The sequence below is a fragment of the Artemia sp. Qi Xiang Cuo genome, chromosome 17 (assembly GCF_049724085.1).
Source record: "Artemia sp. Qi Xiang Cuo chromosome 17, ASM4972408v1, whole genome shotgun sequence".
In the NCBI taxonomy this organism is placed as follows: Eukaryota; Metazoa; Arthropoda; class Branchiopoda; order Anostraca; family Artemiidae; genus Artemia; species Artemia sp. Qi Xiang Cuo.
Window position 1 is genome coordinate 56,866,436 of NC_142810.1, and position 26,900 is coordinate 56,893,335.

Sequence of the window (26,900 nt, forward strand, 5' to 3'; positions counted from 1 at the left end):
ACCTTTTTTTTATTTATTAAGCATATTTTCATTGACAGCGCAGAATAGTCACATAAAATTAAGTATTACTTTTAGAAGAGCCCAAATTACTTTTTCTCAGTGAATGGCACATACAGAAAGACTTGTAGGGCATCAAATACGCAGAACATGTTCCGGAGGGAGGGCCAACATTTTGGCGAGGACCCGACAAAGGCTAAAAACGAGAGAATTGCGAAGAATAGGGATATCAATATAAAAAGACCAACAGTAAGCGCCATATGGAATTAGGGAGGGATAGCTGTGAGTAGGACAGCCGTTCTTCATCGGGTTAGGGAACAAACCAAGATCAATCAAATTCCTAAAACTTAGTTATAGTTATATTATAGTATATATTATATATTATATATTATAGTTATATATAGTATATATAGTATATATTATAAAACTTAGTTATAGTTATAGTTAACTATAGTTATATAAATCAAATACATCCCTGTAGACATTACCTCAAACACAAAATTTTGACATGGCAAATGAAGACTTCTTAGATGATTTTTTCATCAACATTGGGGTAAGATAAACTTGAGGGGCCACCCGCTTTCCACCATGTACATCTCAGAACGCCACATGTGACGAAAAGTTCCACCACAATTGGCACGTGCCACATAGTGTAGCCTACATGATTTCTAGAAGTTAGCACCCCCTCGCATGAATTCAACCAGTGAAATAAATTCAAGTTTAACTTTTAAAAGAACGTAAATTAATTTATCCAAGGGGATGGCTCTCAACCAGGCATGTATGGTAGCCCATAGACAGAATATTGTTCCATGGAGAGAGCATATTTTTCAGGGAGGGTATAGCAAAAAAGCGAATTATAAGAAATGAGAGTATAGTTATAAGGAGAGCAGCTATAAGCGCCATATGGAATAATAGAGGGACAGCTGTTAGTACAACGGTTGTTCTTCATCGGGTTAGTGAACAAAGTACAATCAATCAAATTCCTTAAAATATGTTACACTTATGTAAGTCAAGCATATTCTCCCTGGAGGGATTGCCTCAAACATAAGTTTCCCCATGGCAAAAAATGTATTTTTAAAATTATTTTTTATTGATACTTTTTTATATAAACAAGACATATAAAACTAAGTCCAATTTTGAGGAAAAGTTAAAGTATTTACCGCCTTAAATGGATTTTATTTTGCCAGGGTCTTCAATATGTTTATAGATAGATAGATAGATAGATAGATAGATTTATTTTCCATATACCAGTAAAATAATTACATAACAATCTACAAATCCCCACAAAGGCTTATGAGTCCCGTACCAGGCTGAGGGCGTCGTACCACTTACGAAAAATAAAATTAAGACTTATTTAGGTATTTGTGTATTATCCCGAACACACTCAAAAAGCTTGCTGTGTTTGATCTGAGAAAAACCGGTTTATCTGTCTGCAATCGGTTATAATTAGCTTATTCCGAGTGATAAAAACTACGATGTAGGTATATTTTAACTAAATATTTAATATATAGAGGTAGCTAGGGGGTAGTTTAGGTATTTAACATATTGCCTTCAGGGGGCCTGCTTTTAAAAATTATTTGTTGTAGTTTCCATAGTTTTGTGTCTAGAGTATTATATTTTCATCATATTTTGGTATGTTTCATTAGGATTAACCTAATTTCACTTCTCAAGTGTGTTCGGGATAATGGGGAAGGCCAAAACCATGAACTTTTTTTTTATTTTCACCCATCTTTTCGTGTATTCTTTTCGAATGTAGCTTCCTGAGATATCGTTACCATTACTAGTAGGATGAAAGCAAGCAATTTAACTTTGTTAAGAGTTTAGCTACGTTAAAGTTGTGGAAAGCAAATTTAATTTACTTTGGTACCTAGGCCCACGACAAATAAAAAAAAAACTTATTTATGACAAAAAAAAATAATGAAAAAAAAAACAAAGATAGGATAGTTATACAAGAAATGGGCTGTTTAAACCTATCATAAGTTAGAGTAAAAGTAGAGAGTGTAGCTAAGGTCAGGAGGTTTGGGGAAGGGGGTATGCAGCTCTTGAAATCGTTTTTTCTTCTCTCTTTAGCGGATGGGGCTAATTTTGCAAAAAGTGTGGTTGTACATTTTCTTATCAATATTTTTGGCGAAATATTCGAGGGGTTGCTGACTTCCCGTCACCTAGTGTGTATCGCGGAACGCCAAGAGTCCCACACAGTTTTACCACTCTTGGCACAGATTAGCCGCACTTGGCACAGTTCCACTACACTTGGAACAGTTCCTCCATGCTTGGTACCGTTTTGCCGTGCATGGCACTCTTGGCACGCAGCACTTGGTGTTCATGATTTCTGTGAGTTAGCAATTATGGTAGGGGCTAGTGCTAGAAGTGACTTCCCATTTCCACTTTGTGTTTGTTCCAATAGCGATAGGCTAATAACGCTCTACCTTTTACAATAAGAAGTTTTTGTATCCGCCTTAAATGTTAGTTATTTTGGTGCCTATTTTTTTCCCAACCATCATTCGAAAACATATTTTGTACATATTTAGCTCTTACAACATCGCAAGCTATCATATCCTTAATTCGTAAAATTATTGCTACTCTCTTAAATTACATCTGTTTTCATTCAATCTGCCTCAGGTCTAATTATCCTTAGACAAATTTGTTTTCTTAGATAAATCTCTATTCAATTGGTTCACCGACTCAGTCCTCCAATTTCCCCCTCTAAGATTTGAAGACTTCCCTCAAATGTCTTATAATTTGAAAATTCCCTATTGAACTCGAATAACAATTACTGCAACCTCGAATGGTTATTTTATTTGAAACGGCAGCTCTCTGATCAAGGCTGTATCCAGGAGTAGGTTTAAAGAGTTTTGAAACCCCCAGCTAAATTCTTGTCTGATTTGTAAAAACGTAACAAAAATGCGTATTAACAAATTTTTGATGCCCTTTTAAATGTTTTTTCTGTAACCCCTCCCCCACCGTCCCTCCGACCAATCCTGGAACTGCCCTGGCTCTAATTGATTATTCCACGAATGAGTTCACTTAGGAATATATAGGTCGATATCAGTTACTAAGGGATTTCTATATAAATATCTGATTCCGGGGATTTTATGATAAACAAAGTATGTAAGATGTACATAATCGTATTTTTTAACGGGCTCCCCTCCCCTCCCATTTCCCCTCCAAGGTAATAAGATAAGATATTTATTTCAAAAAATGACTATCACAAGCCCCGAAGGGCCGAATTCACATTCCGGGGTCATATAATAAAAAAAAAACCATAAAAGTAGCACAACAACTAAAAAACTAGCTAAACAATGCCAAAAACAACAATGTCAGAAACGCAAAGTCATTCATTAGTCTCAAAAAAAAAAGAAAAAAAAAGCGTCAAATGTAAGAAAGTTAAAAAGGCAAAAACTAAAACAAAACCCCCAAAAAATGAGATAAAAACAGTGTTAAAAGGTTTAAAAGAGACTATATAAACAAGGGGGAGAGAACGGAAGAACCAAACGGACACAAGCTTGGGTATTACCAGTGCCAAAAAAACAAAAACAAAAAAAAACTAGTGGTTTATTTGATCAGTAATGAAGGAGACAAAGGTTTTTCATACCTGGAGGTTAAGCAACGGATGGGGGACATGATAGGGACGGGTTCAGAAACAGTACGTGACAGGCGGTGTACCAAAAAGGGTAAATAAATTTTATTAAAAATATTTACCAAAACATTTCTCAACAATATGGACTAAAACATTGGTAAAACCGCATTTGTCTTTTACATCATTTTGTTTTTATATGTAGTAACGCTAAAAAAGTAGCCTACCTAAAAGAGTTCTTAAAAGAAAATCCTCAAGAAAACATTTACCAAAAAGGGTAAATAAATTTTAGTAAAAATATTTACCAAAACATTTCTCAACAATATGGATTAAAACATTGGTAAAACCCCATTTTTCTGTTACATCTTTTTGTTTACGTATGTAGTCACTCAAACAAATACCTAAAAGTTTTCTTAGAAAAATCCTCAAGAAAACATTTACCACGTATTTCTTACATAAAACTAAACATTGGCAATGATATGAGTAGAGTGTAGGAACAGCTAATAGGGAATACTCGCCTCAGGCTATAATCTGGCAATATTATTGCTAGTGAAGCCACTTTAGTTCGTACAGATTGTCATCCCCTTACTATGATTAAAGTGAGGCGTGTAGGATCCCCAAGTTGTTGTTGAATTCTTTATCACCCATTTATTCCAGAAAAAGTGGAATAAGATAGAAAAACGTACAGAGGAGTTTTTTTCCCTATGGGTGGCAGATTTACCCATTAGAGATGTGTTATTTTAAAATAATATGTCTATGTTGCCTATATAATAAATAATGATTGATTTGTATCCTCTTTATAAACATTAAAAATGTACAGATGAGTAAATAAAGGGGATAACAAAAGAAGTAAGGAATACCGAAAAACGAATTTACATAACATTCAAATAGAACGACAATTAGAAAATTGGATTTTGAAAAACACCACTGCTGAGTACCTATTTAAACAGAAATACATATTCAAAATTTATACTAGAGTAGGATGACAGTCCTTTTCTTCTTCTCCCTCTCTCTCCTTTTTTTAGCCAAAGAATTACCTCTAAAACAATATATATATATATACAACAAAAGAAGTAAATACAACAAAAGAAGTAAGGAACACCGAAAAACGAATTTACATAACATTTGAATAGAACTGAATTTGGCGCAGTTGGAAAAATTTGCCCACCCCCCCCCCCCCCCCCCATCCTCAACTAATATCTACAGAATACTTGACGGAGGAGGTCCAAACTAAATGAACAACAGTTTTTGGTGAAAAACAGGTAGGCTAAACATGAAATCCCTTGGTTATTGAATTATTATATTGGGACTATTAAGGTCAGCGATGTCATTAAAAAAATGCAATCGTAATTTCAAGCTGCCTCAAACCAGAAGACATAAGCAATCACTGTATTTGCATAACGGATGCAATTGGGTTAACGAATCAAATCGTTTTGGTTCAAAACCGTCAGACGGGGATTTTAACTTCGTAGATTCTAAATCAAAGAGAACCAGCAAAAAATATCGGGTCTTAAATTGCGTCCTCAAAAAGTGCCACTTAAACGAATTTCCATTCATTTAAGTTATGGGGGGGGGGGGAAGTACAAAACAAACTTTACAAAAACCAACCAAAATTTATTAATATGGACTTTTGTTACTTTTTACGAGTTGGACCATAATTTTGGCAGGGTTATAACCGGGTAGCCTCCCTCAAATGAATAAGACAGTGGACACTAATAAAATACAAGAAATTATGTCAAAAATAAAAAAATATTAACATATTTTCTTGGGGGGGCATGGTTTAGGGCTTGGCTCCAGGACACAAGGTGTTGTATGTCTACGACATACTACACTTAGCTCCTTGCTCCCACTACAAACACTAGTTGTGCGGCATAACACGAGTAGACAGGAGACACGATGGACCTGAAGTTTGTCCAACTGTTCAGAAGAGTGGGAAAAGGCTTAAGGAAAATGATTGCTAACCTCCGAGGCAGGGACATACCGAAGGGGAGGGCCAGGGCCCCTAGAGCTCCTAAAATTATCCAGATTGTGTCCTCTCCCCAAACGAAAAAGAACCCGCGCATGAGCCTGCTTCCCCGTGACTGATTTCCTCGGGCCGTTAACTCTGAACCTAATTAGGAGCATCTAGGAAGACTGTAGTGTAGATCTCTCTCAGTGGCGTCGTTTAGAGGGCAGTTGCCCTCCCAAATATTTTGGGGAGAAAAAATTATTATATAGCCCACGCCCCTTGACTCTCCGGCTGTGGGTACTTGTTAAATATCCCGACCAGACTCAAGAAGTTTGATCTGTTTAAAGCCGGTTTCTCTGTTTGGGTTCGGAAATAATTAGCTTCGGCTCAGTGAGATAAACTACAATTAAATATTTAACATATATATAGTCGGTATTTTGGTTAGGTATTTAATATAATGCGTCCTGGACGGCCTGCTTTCCATAATTCTTTTTTTTATTGCCATCATTTTGTTAACTAATGCATTACATTTTCACCATATTTTGGTATATTTCATTAGGATTAACCTAACTTCACTTCTTGAATGTGGTCAGGGCATTTAACAAGTACCCGCCTGAGTACCCCTCTTGCCCCCCCCCCCCATAAAAATGCTAGAGCTACGCCCCTGATCTCACCAGTTGAAGCAACAGGGGACGAGGGGATGTTCACTCTGCGACCTTGTGTTCACATTGAAGCATCATATGTTGAATCACGCGTGGAAAAATTCAACCACACATTGTTTCTCCGCGCCACTCGTGGAATACTTCCAGAAATGGGACGTAAGTGATCCTATGCACAAAATTTTGAAGATGAAAAGCCTCTCGGCAAGAGAAATTACTAGACATGACCCAAGAGATAAAAATCCTTTTTTTCCCAGAAATATATTTTGATTTTTCAAGCCGTCTGTAAGGATATATGCTAAAGTAATTTTTGAGCAAATTTGCAGATACGTGGTCTAATGGCAACGCAACATTTTGGTAACCATACCTAAAATTAGGCTTGGCATTAATCATTTATTATAAACAAATGGGTACTTATGTGTTATACCAAACACAGTCGAGAAGTTTGATGAATATAAGATCTGATAAAAACCTGTTTCATAGACACAAAGAAAAATGGGTTCTGTTCTATTAGCTGGTACCCACGTGAGAAGTCAAGTATGGTTAATGCTAATGAAATAAAACAAAATATGATGAAAATATAACAGTTTAGGAACAAATTTGGGCTATATATTTGCACATTAGTGGGGGGGGGGGGTAAAGCATAGCATATATTAAATACATAACTTATCCTATTCTCGATACCTTTTTTCCTCCTAAACTCCAAAAAACAAAACTTTCAATATTGTAAACGCAATGATAAACCACGCTTTGCGATCCATTTCTCCACTGATTAAATAAAAAAAAACAAGTTTTTTTAACTGAAAGTAAGGAACGACGTTAAAACTTAAAACGAACAGAAATTATTCCGTATATGAAAGGGGCTGTTCCCTCCTCAACGCCTCGCTCTTTACGCTAAAGTTTTTCATTGTTAAAAAAAAATAGAGTTGTGAGAAAGTCAAACTGTAGCGTAAAGAGCGAGGCTTTGAGGAGGGAACAGCCCCTTTCATATACGGAATAATTTCTGTTCGTTTTAAGTTTTAACGTCGTTCCTTACTTTCAGTTAAAAAAACTTTTTTTTATTTAATTTTCGGACGTTTTTGAATTAATGCATGTTTTGATTTTGGCTCACCGTACATGAATAATTAAAACAAAATTTGAATATTCATTTTACTTTTATTTGGTTAAATGGCCTTCTCGAAACCTGTTTAATTTTATTTACGAAAGTTTTTATTTTTAAAAATTATAAATAGCTTACGAGTTAACTTACGTAATGATTTTATATATTCATAGATTTTTAATACCTATCTCAGAGGGCTAGCCTTCTAGTAAATACCTTGATCTCCACGCCAAAGATTGAATTTACTTACAATTCTTTAACAATGACCCCTTAATCACAAATGCCGTTAATTAGAATAAATAGCTATTATGAAAGTACTAAATAATCTTTGGCTTAAAGAGCAATGTATTGACTAGGGGGTGAACCCAATCATATACGTAATGTTGTCTCTCGTTTTAAGTTTTGATGTTGCTCCTTACTTTCAGTTAAAAAACTTGTTTTTTTTATATATACCTTCTGATCTTTTTTTAAATAATGCTGGGAAATCCGGCGCCCCCTTCATAGCAATGTCCCTTCCCCCATGAAGACTTCCTTCATGGAAAGATCCTCCCATATAACCCCCGACCCCCTCCCCACCCCCCACCCCCTCCCCACTACCAGAAAAAATCTCCACTGAAAACGTCTGTATACTTCCCTATAACCAAAACTACATGTTAACCTTAGGTAAAGTTCAAAACTTTCAGCCCTCCCCCCGGGGACTTCGAGGGATTAAGTCATCCTGAAAGACATAGTTGTTATATTTTCGACCATGCAGAACAAAATGGCTATCTCAAAATTTTGATTGGGTAACTTTGGGGAAAAAATGAGCGTGGGAGGGGGCCTAGTTTCCCTCCATTTCTTGTGTCACTTAAAAAGGGCACTAGAACTTTTAATTTCCGTTCGAATGAGCCCCCCACAATATTCTAGGACCACTGGGTCGATACGATCACCCCTGGGGAAAAAAAAAAAACAAAAAAAAAACAAACAAATAAACACGCATCCGTGATCTTTCTTCTGGCAAAAATTGGAAAATTCCACATTTTAGTAGATAGGAGCTTGAAACCTCTGCAGTAGGGTTCTCTGATACACTGAATATGATGGTGTGATTTTCATTAAGGTTCTATAACTTTTAGGGGGTCTTTCCCCCTTTTTTGAAAATCAGCAAAACTTTCTCAGGCGCATAACTTTTGATAGGTAGGAATAAACTTGATGAAACTTATATATCTGAAATCAGCATTAAAATCTGATTTTTTTGATGTATCTATTGGTATCAAAATTCCGTTTTCTACAGTTTCGGTTGCCATTGAGCCGGGTCGCTCCTTACTTACAGTTCGTTTACCACGAACTGTTTGACAGATACCCGTTTGACTAGTTTCCTTTAGCATTTCCCTATACAGAATATTGCGTGGGTACGAGCTAATAGAAGCATTCTGAATGCAAATAATTTGGGCTAATATATTTGAATATTAAGGGGAGGATAAGGTTAGGTTACTTTACCCCCCCCCTCCCCTATTGCGCATATAGGGGAACACGGGGTGGAACAAGGTACCAAGTTTAAAATGATTTTTATTAATTAGAAGGAGTCAATATAAAAGGCTACAAGATTTCATAAAAGTACCTTGTATTGTTGTAAACAAAGTTTCACACTCATTTTGTTAGAAGTGAGCACAATTATTATTTATTTAATTAAAATATAAAAAATGTCAAATACCCCTGTTCTGCCCCGTATTCGGGGCAGAACAGGGTGGTAGTTGAAACAGTATATCTAACTAAGTAAAACTGTTATTTGGCTTTTTAAGATTAATGGAACAACTTTGTTTTAAAGATATTCTTTCATCGAATTAATCTGATTATGATTAATTAAATTAATTAATTAATCTGATTAATAAAAATAAAACTACAATTTGGCTTTTTTCCATTTTGCTTAAGCCAACAAAGCTAGTTTAAACATATTCTTTTATGAAATTAATCTCGTTCTGAATTACAAAGTTCACATACAAGGATAGCTTCGTCGTACTCGCTGTCAATTCCTGCACAGGAATTGTGAGCCCATTTTTTACTAATGGAACAGGCAACCCAACCCTCAGTTGACCTTGAGTAAAACTCACAACAATATAAACATTCACAGTCGGAAAACTCGTCAGAATCATTGCCGTAAGTTTCAGGTTGTTTCTTTATCGTCTTATATATTTTTTTCTTGGCACTTTTTCACTCTTATTCATACACTTTCCCTTTGCTTTTAGAGCTTCTGTTTTGTTTTCTTTCTTAAAAAGTATCCCCAGTTCTCTTTCTATCTTGGCAATCTCCTTTTTTTGCTTTTATAGCATCCTCTAACTAATTTTTGCATGGTGAATCAGTTATAACTGCAGTCTTCCCCCTCCTTCGATTCGTCCTTTTTGCACTTCCTCTGAATTTTGAAATAAGAATTAAATTTGCAGGTGAAACCATAAATACAGTTGAAGACTCATTCATGTCAGTTGTCATCCAAGGGCATCCAGGAGTAGCCTTGCCATCCATATTAAATTGAACCTTTTTAGCTGACGTGCCATTAACACCAACAGTAGGGCTAGAAACTGTAACATCTTCACCCCTTTCACTACAAGTTTGAGGATTTTCTTTATCAACAGATGAGCCAGACGAAGATTGTCCCACTTGTTCTTTCTCTGTCGTTGGAGATTCCTCAATCACTTTTTGGGTTGAAGGTTCACCTTGTTTGATGTCAGTAGTGTCAGCTGGTAGGAAATCTGAATCAGAGAATATGACTGGGTTAGGTGGCCAAATTCCTGTTGGTTTAACCCCTTCATTGCAGTATTCATAGAGGCGCTTTGGATAAACGCTGATCCAAAGAGCGTTAGAATTTGAAACAGCGTCACAAACCTCCTTGGGTTGCAACGGAGCCACTTCCGAAGCTCGTCAGCGTAGTGAAGGCTCAAAGCCTTGATGAAAGATAGATCAAGCGGTTGTAACTTGTGAGAACAATGCGGGGGTTTACAAAGCAACGAGACGCCATTATCTCTTGCTTGGTCTTTGACCTCTAGGTTTTTTCCCCCCCCCCCCCTAATGCGCATATAGCCTATATAGCCCAAATTATCTTATTATATAAACTAAAACATTATATTTCATTATGACTAACCTAACTTCACTTCTCGACTGTGTTTGGTATAATACATAAGTACCAACAAATGAGCTTGATACTACAAATGAGCTTGATACTACATACAAATACTACATACTTGATACTACACACAAATACTACATACTTGATACTACATACAAATGAGCTTGATACTACATACAAATACTACATACTTGATACTACATACAAATACTACATACTTGATACTACATACAAATGAGCTTGATACTACATACAAATACTACATACTTGGTACTACATACAAATACTACATACTTGATACTACATACAAATGAGCTTGATACTACATACTTGGTACTACATACAAATGAGCTTGATACTACAAATGAGCTGATACTTGATACTACATGAGCTTGGTCCGACATACAAATTTCTTCAGGAATCACCAATTAAATCTCTGTTTTTAATTCAATCAATCAAAAACCTAACCACCAAGGTCTATTAATTAGTGAGTAGCTTAATTACTATAAACGCTTGCGTACTAGCTCGCTTTACATGTCCTTGAAGCATAGGACAGATAATTTAGACCAAGGGCACAAGGGTGTAATTTAGACCAAGGAGCAAGGGCGTAGAAATAGTTGCTGAAAAGTTGGGACTACAATAGGGAGGGAAAGAGACGAGGGCAGAGATCTTGTATGACTGGAAATAACAGGAATATACATAGAAGAGGTATTAGGGCCTATCTATTCCCCCTAAATATCAAAATTAACCTTTTTTGTATTTATTTCCTCCTCCGTCAAATGATGAATCAGTATTCCTGTATTAAACGCACTCTTTTATATAGTGCTAGTTTGGTTAATGCTAATAAAATAAAATAGGATGACTATATAATAGTTTGGAAACAAACTTGGGCTATATATTTGCACATTAGGGGGGGGGGGTAAAGCAGAGCATATATTATTACGTAACCGAACCTAACCTACCCTAGGTACCTTCCCCCCCCCTAAACCCCAAAAAACAACAGTTTTAATATCGTATTCGCAATGAAAACCACGCTATATATTGTATTACTCTATATTGGTGTCTTGAATTACGCCGTCAAAAACAGGTTTTAGTGACTGGTTTCCATTGCAGTATATAAAAGAGTGCGTTTAATACAGGAGTAGCGATGAACCTCCCCCGGTTTTAACTTTAGCCTCTTAGCTAGCCTAGTGCCCTTTTCGAATTCTGTTCGAAAAACCAAAACTCACCAAAAGAAGCTTGAGTAAGTTTTTTGAATATCCTTAGAACTAACTTTCTGCATGAAAAACTCTAATCAGATTCATAAACAATCAAGCCAGGGAGGTACGCAGAGAGAGAGCCTCGGGACCCAAGACCTAAATTTGCCAAAATTTCTCGGTACTTCCTATTCTAATGACGAAAGTTTTCTAATATCAATTCACCATGGAAATTAATTATGACGTAGGTGCGAATTCCTATCTCCCTCCGGTAAAAACAATCACACTGTTGTCATGTAGTACGTAGTCCCTTGTGGTTGCGTTCATGGATGAAAATATAAGGGCCGTTTTTTCACTCATCAATGTGCTAAGACCTTACATCTTTTGTCAGAAAACACTTAAAAGTGGAATCTTTAAACTAAGATCTTACATCTTATGGCGTTCTTTTGTAAGCGGTCTGAGAACAATGATAAGTATATCATCAAAATTCTCTTATCATTGCTCTATATGGCAGAAAGATGGTGTCTTTCACGCTTTTTGCTAACATCAGTAAGCTGTTAGATCTTAGAACAAAGATGAGTTGAAAAAACGATAATCTTTGCAGAAAGATGTAAGATCTTAGTGCTAAATACGGGCCTGTAGTATGCATTACGGATGACCTTTCACAACAGTACTTATAAGGATCTACAAAAATATTGATTCAGCGATGCTAATTTATTAATTCCTAGTTCATTGATAAAGGATGAGCATATTCTTCAAAATCTTTATCTACTTTCGCAAAAATAATATAAAAGAGAGTCAAATGACTAAAAGACACTCCCACGAGATCTGATATTCTAAACTTCTGAAGTGATAATCATTGACGTCTAGTGAGGGGGAGGGATCTGCGCCCCCTAGATAGGAGCACGAACAGATATGAACTCACTGGAAGGGACCATCCGGTCCTTGTCCCCTCCCCCCCCCCCCAAAAAAAAATAGATCTCTATTAATTTTAATGATAAATGTTCGTTACATAACCATTTTATAGGAATTTCGGAAAATACTTTGAAACTTACAAAAAGGGCTGGGGCCAAATAAGAGCTACAGGAAAGGCCGTATCTAGGACGGGGATTAGGGGGTTTGAACCCCCCCCCCGAAATGTTTGTCTGAATCGTAAAAACGTAACAAAAATGGATATAAACAACATTGTGTTTTTTTACGTTTTTCTGTATACCAGCCCCCCCCCCCCGAAAAACATCCCTGTGCAAAACAACCCCTGAAAAAAACCTGGATACGGCCCTGACTACACGCTACCATTGGAATCATCATAGCCTCAAACCTTGATCAGGAAAACTAAAATCCTCCATCTTGATCAACTTTTCCTAACTTTTTCCCATGGGACGAAATGCAGATTATATAACATGATTCACATTAGATTAAGCATTATCATACGAAATATATTTTCAAATCTAGGAGGGCCCCTATTCCCCTCCATTGGCGACCTTGACACTAGACAAAGCCCAGGTTCGGACCACTATGGAGATTTTCGGAAGACAGTTTTTTCTACGAGAAGGGAATCGGCCAATAGATTAGCAAGAGGCTAGTGTTTTTTAATTAATATAACTCAATTTCAGCAGAAACGTCCCCACATGGCCGTATCAAGGGGGGGGGGGGTTTAGGGTTTTTGCCACCCCCCCCCCCCCGAAATGTTTGTCTGACTTGTACAAATTTTGTATGCGGTTTTTTTTGTGTAAGCCTCCCTGCCCAAGAAAAATATCCTGGGTACAGCCTTGCTTCCCCATTCCTATCCTCCATGTGAGCAGTTTATTATTACTTTTCATATGAACTACCAGTTGTAGCCTATAATGACTCAGCACTTATTGCGTTTTGGCAGTGCTAAAACTGATTGCGCCATTATTTCGACAGATGGTAAAAGACATTAAACTGAATTATTAAAGATGACAGTTCTTGAAGTGAAATTGTTCCAGCTTGACAATCTTGTCACTCGAAAATCAACCACATATTAAGTCAATGGAGAGAAAGCTAAAGAAGTTCCACATGTTATATTTCCTATCTGAGGTTATCTTATCAAACAAACAATAATTTTATTTATGTATATTTATTAATTTATCTGTAATAATTTTCTCGAAAACGGAAATTAGTAGTTTCTGGCATGAAAAACGATCTAGATAGTTCAAAACGGTACTTATGCATTATATCTTACCCACCGCTGTAGCTATACAAGGGAACAATACAAGAAACCAGTCAAATGGCTTTTGCAATGGATAAATGGATCGCAAAGCGGGGTTTCCTATTGTGTTTACAATATTTAAACGGTTGTTGTTTGGGGTTTATGGGGGAAAAGGTGCATATGCTATGTTACGTATTTAAAATGTGCTATGCTTTACCCCACCCCCTTAATTTGCAAGTATATAATCCAGATGTATTTTTAAACTAATATATTTTCATCCTACTTTGTTTTATGTCATTAGCATTAACCAAACTTGACTTCTTTTGTGGGTAAGATATAGCCCCTTTCATATACGGAATAATTTCTTTTCATTTTAAGTTTCAACGTCGTTCCTTACTTTCAGTTAAAAAAAAACTTGTTTTTTTTATTTAATTTTTGAACGTTTTTGAATTAATGCAGGTTTTGATTTTGGCTCACCGCACATTAATAATTAAAACAAAATTTGAATATTAATTTTACTTTTATTTGGTTAAATGGCTTTCTCGAAACCTTTTTAATTTTATTTACGAACGTTTTTATTAGTAATAAATATATGTAACTTACAAATTAACTTACGTAACAAACTTCTATATCCATATATTTTTAATACGTATATTAGAGGGTTCGCCCCCTAGTCCATACCTTGCTTTTTAAGCTTAAGTTCAAATTTTGTTCCAATTCTTTAAAAATGACCCCTTAATCACAAATGCCGTTAATTAGAATAAATAGCTATTATGAAAGTACTAAATAATCTTTGGCTTAAAGAGCGATGTATTGACTAGGGGGTGAACCCAATCATATACGTAATGTTTTCTGTCGTTTTAAGTTTTGATGTTGCTCCTTACTTTCAGTTGAAAAACTTTTTTTATATATATATAATTTCTGATCTTTTTTTAAATAATGCTGGGAAATCCGGCGCCCACTTCATAGCAATGACGGTACCCTAAGTACCGTCAAAACTTTCGGGAGAAAGTCGTTTAGGGTCTTAATTTTGGAAGACAAATCACGGTACTTGTCTATTAAATAAAACACAAGATACAAGATGTTTTTTTTTTCATTAGGTTAAATAGGTTTGGTTAGGTTAAAATAGGTTACGTATTTAATATATCCTATGCTTTACCCCCATGCCACCCCTAATGTGCAAATATATAGCCCAAATTTGTTTCTAAACTATTATATTTTCAACATAATTTTTTTTTTTCATTAGCATTCATCAAACTTCACTTCTCGAGTGTGTTTTATATAATAGGCAAGTACCAAAATCATTAACCATTAAGATTACGCATCAAAAGCCAGTAGTGGTAGTTTTTCATAATTTTGTTACTAAAGCATTGTATTTTCATCATATTCTGTTTTATTTTTTTTTGGAGGGCAACTAGAACCCCTCCCCCATCCCTTTTCCCCAAAATCGTCCAATCAAAAATTTGAGATAGCCATTTTCTTTATCATAGTTGAAAGTCCCAATAACTATGCATTTGGATAATACATGACCCCCCCCCCCCACAGCCCCATGAGGAAAGGTCTTTAAGTTATAAAATTTGCCCACTGTTTACTCATAGTATTTGTTATTGGGAAGCATACATACATTTTAGGGTGGGGGGAAGAATTTTCTGCTGCAAGTTTTTCCACGGGGGAATTTTCCATGGGGAGAGAATTTTCCAGGGGTTGAACTTGTCAGGGGAAATTATACACTGGGGGAATTCCTATACAAAATTCTTTTTATACGTCTTGATTTCTCTTTTCCGTCTCAATTTTACGCGTGGAGTTGTTAAGGGTAATTGTCCTGGGCAAATTTTCACCGGGATTAAATTGTCTAGAAAATATTTCAGAGGAAAGTGTATTTCTCCGTGAAGGTGGGACCAGATTTCCTGGGATTAATGAAAAAACGATCAAAAATTAAATAAAAAAAAAACAAGTTTTTTCAACTGGATGTAAGGAGCAACATTAAAACTTAAAACGAACAGAAATTGTTACATATATGAAGGGGGTTGCCCCCTCCTCACCACCTCACTCTTTACACTAAAGTTTTAATTTTGTTCTAATTCTTTAAGAACGACTCCTGAAACACAAGGGTCGAAGAACAATAAGAAGCTTTTTTTAAAAGTACTAAATACTTTAGCGTAAAGAGTGAGGTGTTGAGGAAGAGATAACCCCCTTCATATACGTAATAATTTCTGTTCATTTTAAGTTTTAAATGCTGCTCCTTACTTTCAGTTGAAAAAACTAGTTATTTTATTTAATTGTATAAAAATGATGTCATTTCACTTGTTGATAGATAGTCAATCATCCATCCTAGGGCAGAACTAAGGTAGATAGGCATGGGGTGAGAGTAATTAAATGAGCTTTGCCTGCTAGGACAGCCTGCTGAAATAGCAATGGGGAGGACCGAGATTTTTGGGTTGACTCATGATGGATAATGTCTACTAGACTTGTATGCAAAACTTGCTATCTGTGTACAATGACTGGTTATTGAAACTATTATTGTAAAATGATGTCATTTCACTTGTGAATAGCAATAGGGAGGACCGAAATTTTTGGGTTGACTCATGATGAACAATGTCTACTAGACTTGTATGCAAAACGGAGGATTGAAGTCGCCTGGACTCAAGGGCGAACAAGCCACCTAACTCAAATAGGCCCGTCCACCTAGAGTCTCAAGTGGGCGACCGAGTTTTAGGATTGAAGTAAGACCAACATTAGTATAACATTTTACTAAATTCGACGGTACTTCCGCATTACATGATACACATTTGAAAATTTGGAACGCGAAGATGAGACAATAACCTGTTTTCACGGTCTTTATACCAGACAATTAGCTTTGGCTTGGTGGAAAACTACATTGTAGCTATATTTTGATTAAATATTTAGTTGGTATTTTGGTTATGTTAGGTCAGGTTTTTAATATGATACGTTTTGTGCGGCCCCCCTAACATAAATTTTTGTTGTAGTTTTCATAATTTTGTTACTAACGTTCTTTTTATTGCGTTTTCATCGTATTTTGTTTCATTTCATTAGCATTCACCAAACTCCACTTCTCAAGTGTGTACCATAAAATACGGAAGTAGGCTACCGATTCGACAAAATAAGGAACGACTGTTTTAAGCCAATAAAAAGAACGAAAAGCTTTCGAGTCACATCATTGTTTACACGTTCACAACCTATTTCTCTATGCCTAAGCTATCAGGTAAAGAGCTTAGAAACGGCTAATTCGCTACTGACATAAGCCTCTTAAAAACATTAACAGTAGTAAATTTTACAAGTTTTGGACAAATTATACAGTTTAAATAGAAAATTTAACACATAATCATTAACTTTATTATCATTAAATTTTACTAGAATCGACATTTGGAATATTGCTTTAAGCCAGGCATTAGAACACACATTTTGGCTGATATGTGGAAATCAGGATATGACAGAATCCTTCACCACTTGATTCTATAATTCTACACTTCAAGGTCAGCTAAAGCCTTACTGAGCAGAACTTCATGGTGTTTATTAAGATATAAAAGATTTTGGTTTGAGACATATGCAGGGAATCTTGGAGGCCCCTCCATCCCCCTCAAAATCATAAATTCTGAGCACTTATTATTCAAATTATCATTTTTTTACTAATCCCCTCAAAAAAAAATCCAGGGAACGTGCCTTGTTTCAAAATAAACTTTATTTTTTTATATTACAATTATTACACATGGTCCAGATATTTCGGTCCAGACATTATCACATCAGATAATTGCCGAAATTGTTAGCTCCCCTCTACTCAAAGGGATAATCAACACAGTTTTGTAGATCACGAAGATCAAAGTGTAACTTAAAAATGCGTTTCCCTGCTAACCCCCCCCCCCCTCCTTGATAGGAACTTAGCAAATACCTTTTGAAAACTATTTCAGAAGTTTAAAAATGTCAAAAACGACCTTTCTGCAAAACAGCGATGCGAGGCCATAGCCAGGATTTTTTTCGGGTGAGAGAGTATTTTTCCTGGGGGATGGGGTTACAAAAATTAAAAAAACGCATCGAAAATTGTATAAACGCATTTTGTTACGTTTTTACAAGTCAGAAAAATTATGTGGGATGGGGGCGGTTCAAACCACCTAATCCCCCCTAGATGCAGCCTTGTAGCGATGATATATAGACCCGATTTCGTCACAGAGCCTCAAGAGAAAAATCCTCGATAAGGCACTAATTAGCTTAACATAAACTTAGTAGGCTAAAGGGATTAAACTTACTTATGTTGACAATAGGACTTCTATTCATCTCATCAACAAGTTCTTCAATATAATCTCCATCTTCTGGATAAAGTTCTCCTTTGGTTATACTTAAGTGATATTTATCCCATACAGATGAATTTGAACTGAAAATTAATCAAAATTTTGAAAACAACATAGAAAGAAAGGCCACTCAAAATAATTTTGGTACAATTAAGCAGTACGCGGCGTTCAAAGTCATGACTAGATATATCTAATAGCCTAGACAAGTGTCTGACTGGACCGTAACTAGCAGGGCTACAGATAGGCAGGGCTACAGGATAAAACTCAATATATTGCCAGCAAAAAAAAAAAAAAAAAAAAAAAAAAAAAAAAAAAAAACTACGGAAGAGAAAAAGAAAGCTCTCTTTTTCCTAGCTCCGTAGCAAAAAGTTTTGTTTTTATTATATATGTTTACTCCTGTGACATAAGCCAATCAAAGTGGTTTTTAAGCATGTGTGAGAAGGGGGAGCTAAAATATGACCCTCTTTTAACCAGATTAATTTTCCTGTATTCCCGTGGGAAATATTAAGCTGGCAAAAAGAATAAACAATAAATTCACCTGATTGGTTTTCCAGTGTGAAATTATAAGCCAATAAAAAGAATAAATGTTTTCGAGCCACATGATTTTTTAAGTCATACCTCTGTTTCTCTGTGATAATATCAAATGATAAAAACTGTTACTGAAAAATAATCACCTGGCTTCATTTAGCACAACATGTATATTGTCGACAGCAGGGTCGTATTCAGGAGTTTTTTTTCGGGGCGAGGGGGAGAGGGTGTGTTTTATACAAGGATTTTTTTTCGGGGTTCACAAAAAAACTGAAAAAACGCACAAAAAATTGTTTACATCCATTTTTGTTACGTTTTTACGAGTCAGACAAACATTTCAGAGGGCGGGGGCGATTAAACCCCTAACCCCCCATCCCCTGGATACGGCCTTGGTCGTCAACCTCTTTCCTTACAGCCTCTTTCTTTTCCATTGTAGATAAGGTCAACCTCTTTCCTTTCCATTATAGATAAGGCTCTTTCTTTACAACCTCTTTCCTTTCGATTATAAGTAAGGTCAACCTCTTTCCTTAGAACCTCTTTCCTTTTCATTATAGATAAGGTCAACCTCTTTCCTAAGTTCAACCTCTTTCCTCTTTCCTTTCCTTATAGCTTTACCTCTTTCCTTACAGACCATTCTTAAAAATTTGGCTCTTTCAGAAGTAGAGGTGAATCATAACAGAGCACCTGTAATATTTTGTTCACAGCAAAGCTGACAAAGGGGCATATCAATCATGTAGATGGAGAGTACCCCGGCAAACCTTGTCTCCTCCCCTCCCCCTAAGGTTATAGAGCTACATGCTAAAATAGAAGTTAATAGGAAATCTGCGACTATAAAAATGAACATAAATAAAATTAAACAAAAATATTGGCCGTTTTGCGGTGAAGAATTGTTTAAAATTGCCTTGTAGAGCGAATATAGCTTTTAGCGACACAGTTTCCAGCTGCGAAGCACAGCGGAATGTTTCTTGGTATGGCGGAATATTTGAGGGTGTCTTAGTGTACTGTATATTTAGAAACATTACAGACAAACGGGCCATGGTGTCATATTAATTGGCTTTGATATGTACAAATTAATCACACTTTGGCTTGTATATACTATACAACTCTTTACTCTGCAGTTTATAAACATATTTTCCTTCATAAATTTCAAAATTTTCATTTGTTAATTCTCTAGTACCCTTTGACGAGCAACAATTTGAAGAGTTAGGTAATCTTAAACAAAAAACCGTCAATTTATGCAAAAGGTAGTGAAGTCTTATTTAGTTGGTTAAGAAATTAAATATAAAAAACAAGTTTTTCAACTGAAAATAAGAGGCAACATTAAAACTGAAAATAAACAGAAATCATTACGTATATGAGGGGGTTCCCCCCTCAATAATACCTCACTCTTTACGCTAACGTTTTTTTTAGAACTTTTATAAAAGCTTATTATTCTAATAGTTATTCTTAGATAATTGGAACAAAAAATCAAACTTTAGCGCAAAGAGCGAGATATTGAGGAGGGGGCAGACCCGTCATATGCGTAATAATTTCGGTTCGTTTTGAGTTTTAATGTTGCTCCTTACTTTCATTTAAAAAGCTTGTTTTTTCTTTGATAAAAGGAAAAATTCAGAAGCGTGTTAAACAAAGCAAATGATAATAATTCAGCAAGGAGGAATAGGCGATGGCTTGAACAAAAGCTAAAATTACACTTTCTGGTCCGAACCAGAATTATAACTAGCCATCCAAAACAGAATTTTATATTCTTTAATCCAGCCTGGCGGATTAAGGGACAGGGTGTCCCTTGTCGCTTTTTCAAACCGACCACAAAGGAGACAAAAAACACAGAAAAAACGAAGGGTTTGAAGCAAAGATTATGGGAGAAATATAATTTGGGCTATAAATTTGTACATTAGGGGGGGGGGAAGTATTTGAACAGTGTGAAATCAGAAAACCATTCTTACTTCATAATATCAGAATAATTGTAGCTAACACATTTTGCATGCAGAACCGCTGTACTTCACCCCTACCCCCTAACGTGCAAATATATAGTCCAAATTTGTTTCTAAAGTATTATTTTTTTTATCCTAATTAGGTATATTTTAATAGGATTAACCTAACTTCAATTCTTGTGTGGTCGGGAGTATATCATACAGGCACCATCTTTATAAAAATATTCTATCAACGTCCTTTGAAACATGACTTCTTAGGAAAAACATACGGCATTTATTACAAAAAACTTTTTATAAAATATGTAAGCTTTTTTATGTACTAAAAACGAACACGAGGAGACAGAAAGAAGAAATGAGAAAACAGAGACTAAGGAAAATATTTGACAACTACTGCTTCTTATTACTTGGATATTTAAAACTAAGTTCTGAGAGGAAAAAATCACTTAGGGGTGATATTCACTTTGCCAAATCAGATTTCGCTTTATAGTGGCGAATATTTGGTTTGCTTCTATTCGGCTCCAAACAAAAAAAAAACTATTTCCCCGACAGAAAAAATTGTGTTAAACTAATAATGTAAACAACTTTAGTTTTACTTTAAAGATTGCACATCACTCCCAGATGACAGATTCGTCATCTGTCATGATGACGTTAGATGTCAGATTCGTCATCACACATTCGTCATCCCACAGTGGAATCAAATTTGCCACTCTTTGTCAAAACCTCATTGATCCGTATATGAGGGGGATTCCCCCTTGATCAGCCCTTGTTTTTTATACTAAAGTCTTAAAGTTCTTTAAAAAAAAATACATCTTATTCCAACGCCCTTGTGTTTGAGCTGTCTTTCTGAAAGAATTGTCACAAAGAGTCAAACTATAGGGCAAAGAGCGAGGGTGGAGGACGGGACAGCCCCCCCCCCGTAAACAGAATAATTTCTGTTCGTTTTAGGCTTTAATGTTACTCCTCAGGATGTGAGTTAAAAAAAACTTTTTTTTTCTAATTTCTCGTCGTTCTTCAAATCATGCCAGGAAATTAGACCTTTCAACTATGCTGAACCAAATGGTTAACTGAAAATTTTGATCATACATCTTTGGTAAAAAAGGGCCACGGAGAAGGCTAATTGCCCTTCAATCTTTTTGGTCACTTAAAGAGGGCACTATAACTTTTAATTTTCTACCAAAAATTTTTCTATCAACCATTGGTTCGATACAATCACTCGTGGAAAAAAAAACAAATGAAGACGTATCTACGATCTTTCTTCTTGCACAAACTGCAGAATTCAATACTTTTGTATATAGGAGCTTGAAACCTCTACAGTGGGGTTATCTGATACGCTGAATCTGACATTGTGATGTTCAATAAGATCACTTGATCTTTTGGGGTGTTCCTCCTTTTTAATAATATGACAAATTTTCTCAGACTCGTAGCTTTTGATTGAAAAAAATAAACTTTATATATTTGCAATCAACATAAAAAGCCAATTTTTTAAGTATTTGCTGTTTTCAAAATTCTTTTTTTAAGAGTGTCGGTTACTATTGACCCGAATCGCCACTTACTTGATTATAAGCATTTTTGGGGCTAAACTTGCTGTAATATCCAATTTTTGGGTGAGTATGATAATAAATGTTATTTATGATAATAACTAAGTAATGATCATTAATGGTAAGTGAGTTTCGAAATACATCCATGATGTTTATCATAACCCAAGAACCATAACTGGATACGATGGGAAGAAAAACTAGAGCAACTAAACGTAAGCGATTTCTAACAGAGCTAGAGCCTTGGTAAAATTGCCTAATTTAATAACAATCTTTATTTCACACAATAGTTACTTATAGCAAACGGTTAAACACTAGGAAGCCACCAACACATGGGGATGCACTTATCTCCTTCTTTTCCTCCACTCTCTTCTACCCATTTGGTAAATGGGTTTTAGCCCTCTATCCTTCTCTCCCTTCTACCCACTTGGTAAATGAGTTTTATCCCTTTACGAAATTGATGAACAATAAGAAGGCACGGACACATGGGGAAGGCCTTAGCTCCTCCTTTCTCTTCTACCCACTTGGTAAATGGGTTTTAGCCCTCTACCAAATGGGTGAACAATGGGAAGGCACGGACATATTGGGAAGCCTTTTGTTCCCCCTCTCCAAACTAATTCCACGATTTTTACGATTCTTGTTGTAATTTATTCTAATTTCCGTCTTTTGTCCCTATTTTTGGCAATTTTTTCCAAGTTTCAACGCCCCATCCCTGAAGTCTACTAAGTTATAGACACATACCTCCAAAAGAGCAAATTCTTGTATGTGAAACTTCTACATCAAAAAGAAATTCAAGCATAAATGGAGAATATGCAAAAAGTGCCACAGTTTTCTGTCTAAGAGGGGGGGGAGGTGATTTGTAAATTAAAGATCTGAAGACAAACTGGCCCACCATAACCAGATAGAGAGAAAAATCCTAAGAAAAATAACAGGTCAATGGTCAGTAGAAAAGGAAAGAAAAGAAAAGAAAAGGAAAAAAAGAAAAGAAAAAGGAAGAAAAGAAAAGAAAAGGAAAAATTATTTTCTTTTCTAAACTGTTATGTCTTAGATTATCTCTATCTTAACACTGAAGAGGCCAAGTTCATACAGGCAAAATATTCGGTGCGATTGTTTTATTTTCTTTTCTTTCGACTAGTCATAGACCCTTTCTATTTCGGAAGATTTCCTGTGGGCAACAAAATATGCGTGTACCGCTCACTGGCGTTAGTTGGAGGGCTTGTACCCTTTTTATTTTTTTCCTCTCCCCCCTCTAAATCTTGAAAAATACCCTTCTTTAGGGTATTTTCAATGAAAATGTCGTTTTTACTATTTTCACTGAAAATACAACAGATGTGTCACCTTCCCTAAATATTGAAAACTATGGTATATGTTATACCCACCACACTCAATAAGTGACGTTAACCCTAATGAAATATACCTAAGTATGATGAAAATAAAATACTATAGTAACACAATTATGGAAACTACAACAAAGAGTAATGAAAGTCAGGCCCCCAGAATGCAATATATTAAATGGTTTCTAACCTAACCAAAACATCAACTAAAATCTTTAATGAAAATATACTTACATTGTAGTGTGCACAGGTATGTTACTGTGGCGTACTGTATAGAATAGAATGTGGCGTACTGTATAGAATAGAATGTGGCGTACTGTATAGAATAGAATGCGGAGTACTGTATAGAATAGAATGCGGCGTACTGTATAGAATAGAATGCGGCGTACTGTATAGAATAACATACCTGTACACAGGTATGTTACCGTGGCGTACTGTATAGAATAGAATGCGGCGTACTGTATAGAATAACATACCTGTACACAGGTATGTTACCGTGGCGTACTGTATAGAATAGAATGCGGCGTACTGTATAGAATAACATACCTGTACACAGGTATGTTACCGTGGCGTACTGTATAGAATAGAATGCGGCGTACTGTATAGAATAACATACCTGTACACAGGTATGTTACCGTGGCGTACTGTATAGAATAGAATGCGGCGTACTGTATAGAATAGAATGCGGCGTACTGTATAGAATAGAATGCGGCGTACTGTATAGAATAACATACCTGTACACAGGTATGTTACCGTGGCGTACTGTATAGAATAGAATAAGGCTTTATTTTTAAAACTTTTCACAAGTGATACATCGCCGAATATAAGTTCGCGTAGAAAAAATGAAGTAAACAACAACCATCACAAGCACTTCAATGAAATTAGGTTCAGGGACAACAAAACATTAAGCCGACAAAATACAGACAAAAAGAAATTAAACAGTTAAGAAAAATATTGAAGTAACTAGAATAATGTCATATCAAACAGGTCCTACATTAAAGGTAAAAATTTAGTCATAAAACGGCATATAATAAAATAAGCAATATATAAAAAAAAAAAAAAAAAAAAAAAAAAAAAAAAAAAAAAAAACAAGTGTCAAAACAGTTCTAAAAAAAGATTCATTAAGGGGTATTGGAGGTGTTAAGGATTTTAGTGAAGATTGGTATAGAACTATCTAAGTATCTTTTTGTTTTAGTTTTTACAGGTTCTAGAATGGGGATGGGATTTTTTGCCTCTCTTGGCAGAGGCTTCCGTTCAGGATTATGGGAAGGCGGAAAAAGGTCTTCAGTTCAGATGTTGGTTCTCGCATTACCACCAAAACAGAGGCACAAATTATGTCGTCTATTTTCCAGGATTTTTATGTTACTGTGAATGTCCGAAATCTAGTTAACGTTGACATTCACCGGTGAATATTCGAAATTCCTTTTTCTCTGTTCAGATTCAATTAGCTTTGCAAGTTAGCTTTTTCAGTCTTATGCATGCTATGATGGTAAAAGTTAAAGGTAGGTTAGGTTAGATTATGTTAGTTTAGGTTAGATTAGGTAAATTTAGTTCTAAATATCAGAAATACCCTGAATTAAACGCAACAAACCTAATCTATTCTAATCTAACCTGCCATCATCAAACCTTCCGTTAAACTGGAAAATTTGACTGGCAACGCTGACTAAATCCAAGGAGAAAAAAAAGGTATTTTAGAAGGAGAAAAATAAGTTTTTTTTTCAGATGAGCACAAAACAACTTTGAAAAGAGCGTATAAGATTAATGCATGGTTGTATCAGAAACTGAATATCAGAAGGGGGTTTATAAAGGTCTGTAGGAATAGATAACTATTCTGAAATCGTTTTGTTGAGAGTGGTGAAAATGAATAGAAAATTTGTGCTCATCTTTGAAAAATACCTTATGAACATAGGTCACTTGCTTGTTTTTTTTTATGTTTTTTAACTTTAAAAATCAAAACTAAAAATAATAAAATGATAAAAGGTGACGTTTATGTTATATTCACTCAAATACAATCATTTCTTGAAAAGGAAACCTTTAACAGGTTGTTTTTCTTTTTACGGTTCCTTATTTTCGAATTCTGGAAAAATAAAAAATAGCAGAGAAAAACTAGAAAAAAGGTAATTTCACAACGCGATGGAGATTTAAATTTTTAATATGTTGTGGAGCTCTCTTTTTTGAACAAAGTGGTTGAAAAATTATTTCTGTATCAATTTTTTCCTGGTTCGACTATTTTTTTCCTGAATCTTTCTCCTACTATTTTGGACATTCACCAATTTGCAGACATTCACGGTAACATATATACACTCTCTCACAATAAGCTGATTATCACCGATAACAAATACAGAAAGAAACCGGTTCTGTCAGACGAAGAACTTGAGTGTGGTGGGTATAAGTACCAAAGCTATATTGCCCCTCCCACCAATTTTACTTGATTACTACTACTACAGCTACGGACAACACAGCTACGCACGCTCCTCCTCCACCCCAATCTATTCAAAGCCTCTCTTTTTACATCCGCCCACGAAGTTCCCATTTCCTTCGAATCTTTCTTTATGACGTCCTCCCACCCCAGAAGAGGACGACCTGCTTTCTGTTTAGCCCTTGACGTTTGGTTAAAAAGAATAGTCTTCTGCGATCCGTTATCCCTGAACCACAAAATGTGCCCTAACAATTTCAACCTTTCGTTCTCTAGAACTCATGAGAGTGGTATCTAACCAAATTTTAAGTGCAGTCTATTTTTTGAAATATGGTCAATTAGATAGGTCCCCAAAAAAATGGTTAAGTACTATCTCTTAACAACATTTTGCAAATCTTCATCCGCTTTTCGGAGCGTCCAAGCTTCAGAGCCATAATTGACAACTGTCATCACTATCGCTTCTAATATTCTAATCTTGGTCTGCAAATCTATCTTCCTATTCATCCAAACTTTTTTTAACTGTGAAAAAACACCCTGACACTTGGCTATTCTACTTTTAACATCTTCACTGCTCCCACCATCTTTACTAATAATACTACCAAGGTAAGTGAAGCTGCCCACCTGATCAATCTTTTCATTACCCAACGTCACCTTTCATCTTCACTTATTCCTAGCCTTAGTGACTTAGTCTTCCTAACATTAATTTTCAAACCAATACTAGCACCCTGAACTCGCAAAACCTCTAAAACTTCATTCATTTTGCTCACACTTTCATCTAGGATGCTTTTATCATCAGCATAATCCAAGTCCAGGAGACTTTTTCCTCCCCATTTGATTCCGTGGTCTCCCATTGCCTTTCCTGTGCTCCTTAAAACAAAGTCCATCAAAATAATCCATATAAAGGGGGATAGAACACAACCCTGCTTAACTCCTGATTTAATACAAAACCAGCTGCTAACCTCATTTCCTACCTTAACCGCAGCAGTGTTATTCTCGTACATAGCATTAATCACTATAATGTATTTGTCTGGTATACCATACAAGGATAAAACCTTTACTAAAGCTCTTCTATCAACAGAATCGAACGCTTGCTCATAATCTATAAAACTGAG

The 26,900-nt window shown here is 35.7% G+C and overlaps 1 protein-coding gene across 1 annotated transcript in view; it reads right to left on the reverse strand.

Annotated features, from left to right (window-relative positions):
• LOC148942395 (extracellular serine/threonine protein CG31145) overlaps positions 1-26,900 on the reverse strand; it is a 243,110-nt gene that overhangs the window by 144,779 nt on the left and 71,431 nt on the right. The window contains exon 3 of the mRNA XM_089103653.1: positions 18,003-18,127. Within this exon, the coding sequence (XP_088959779.1) occupies positions 18,003-18,127 (125 nt within the window). The remainder of the gene's footprint in view (positions 1-18,002; positions 18,128-26,900) is intronic.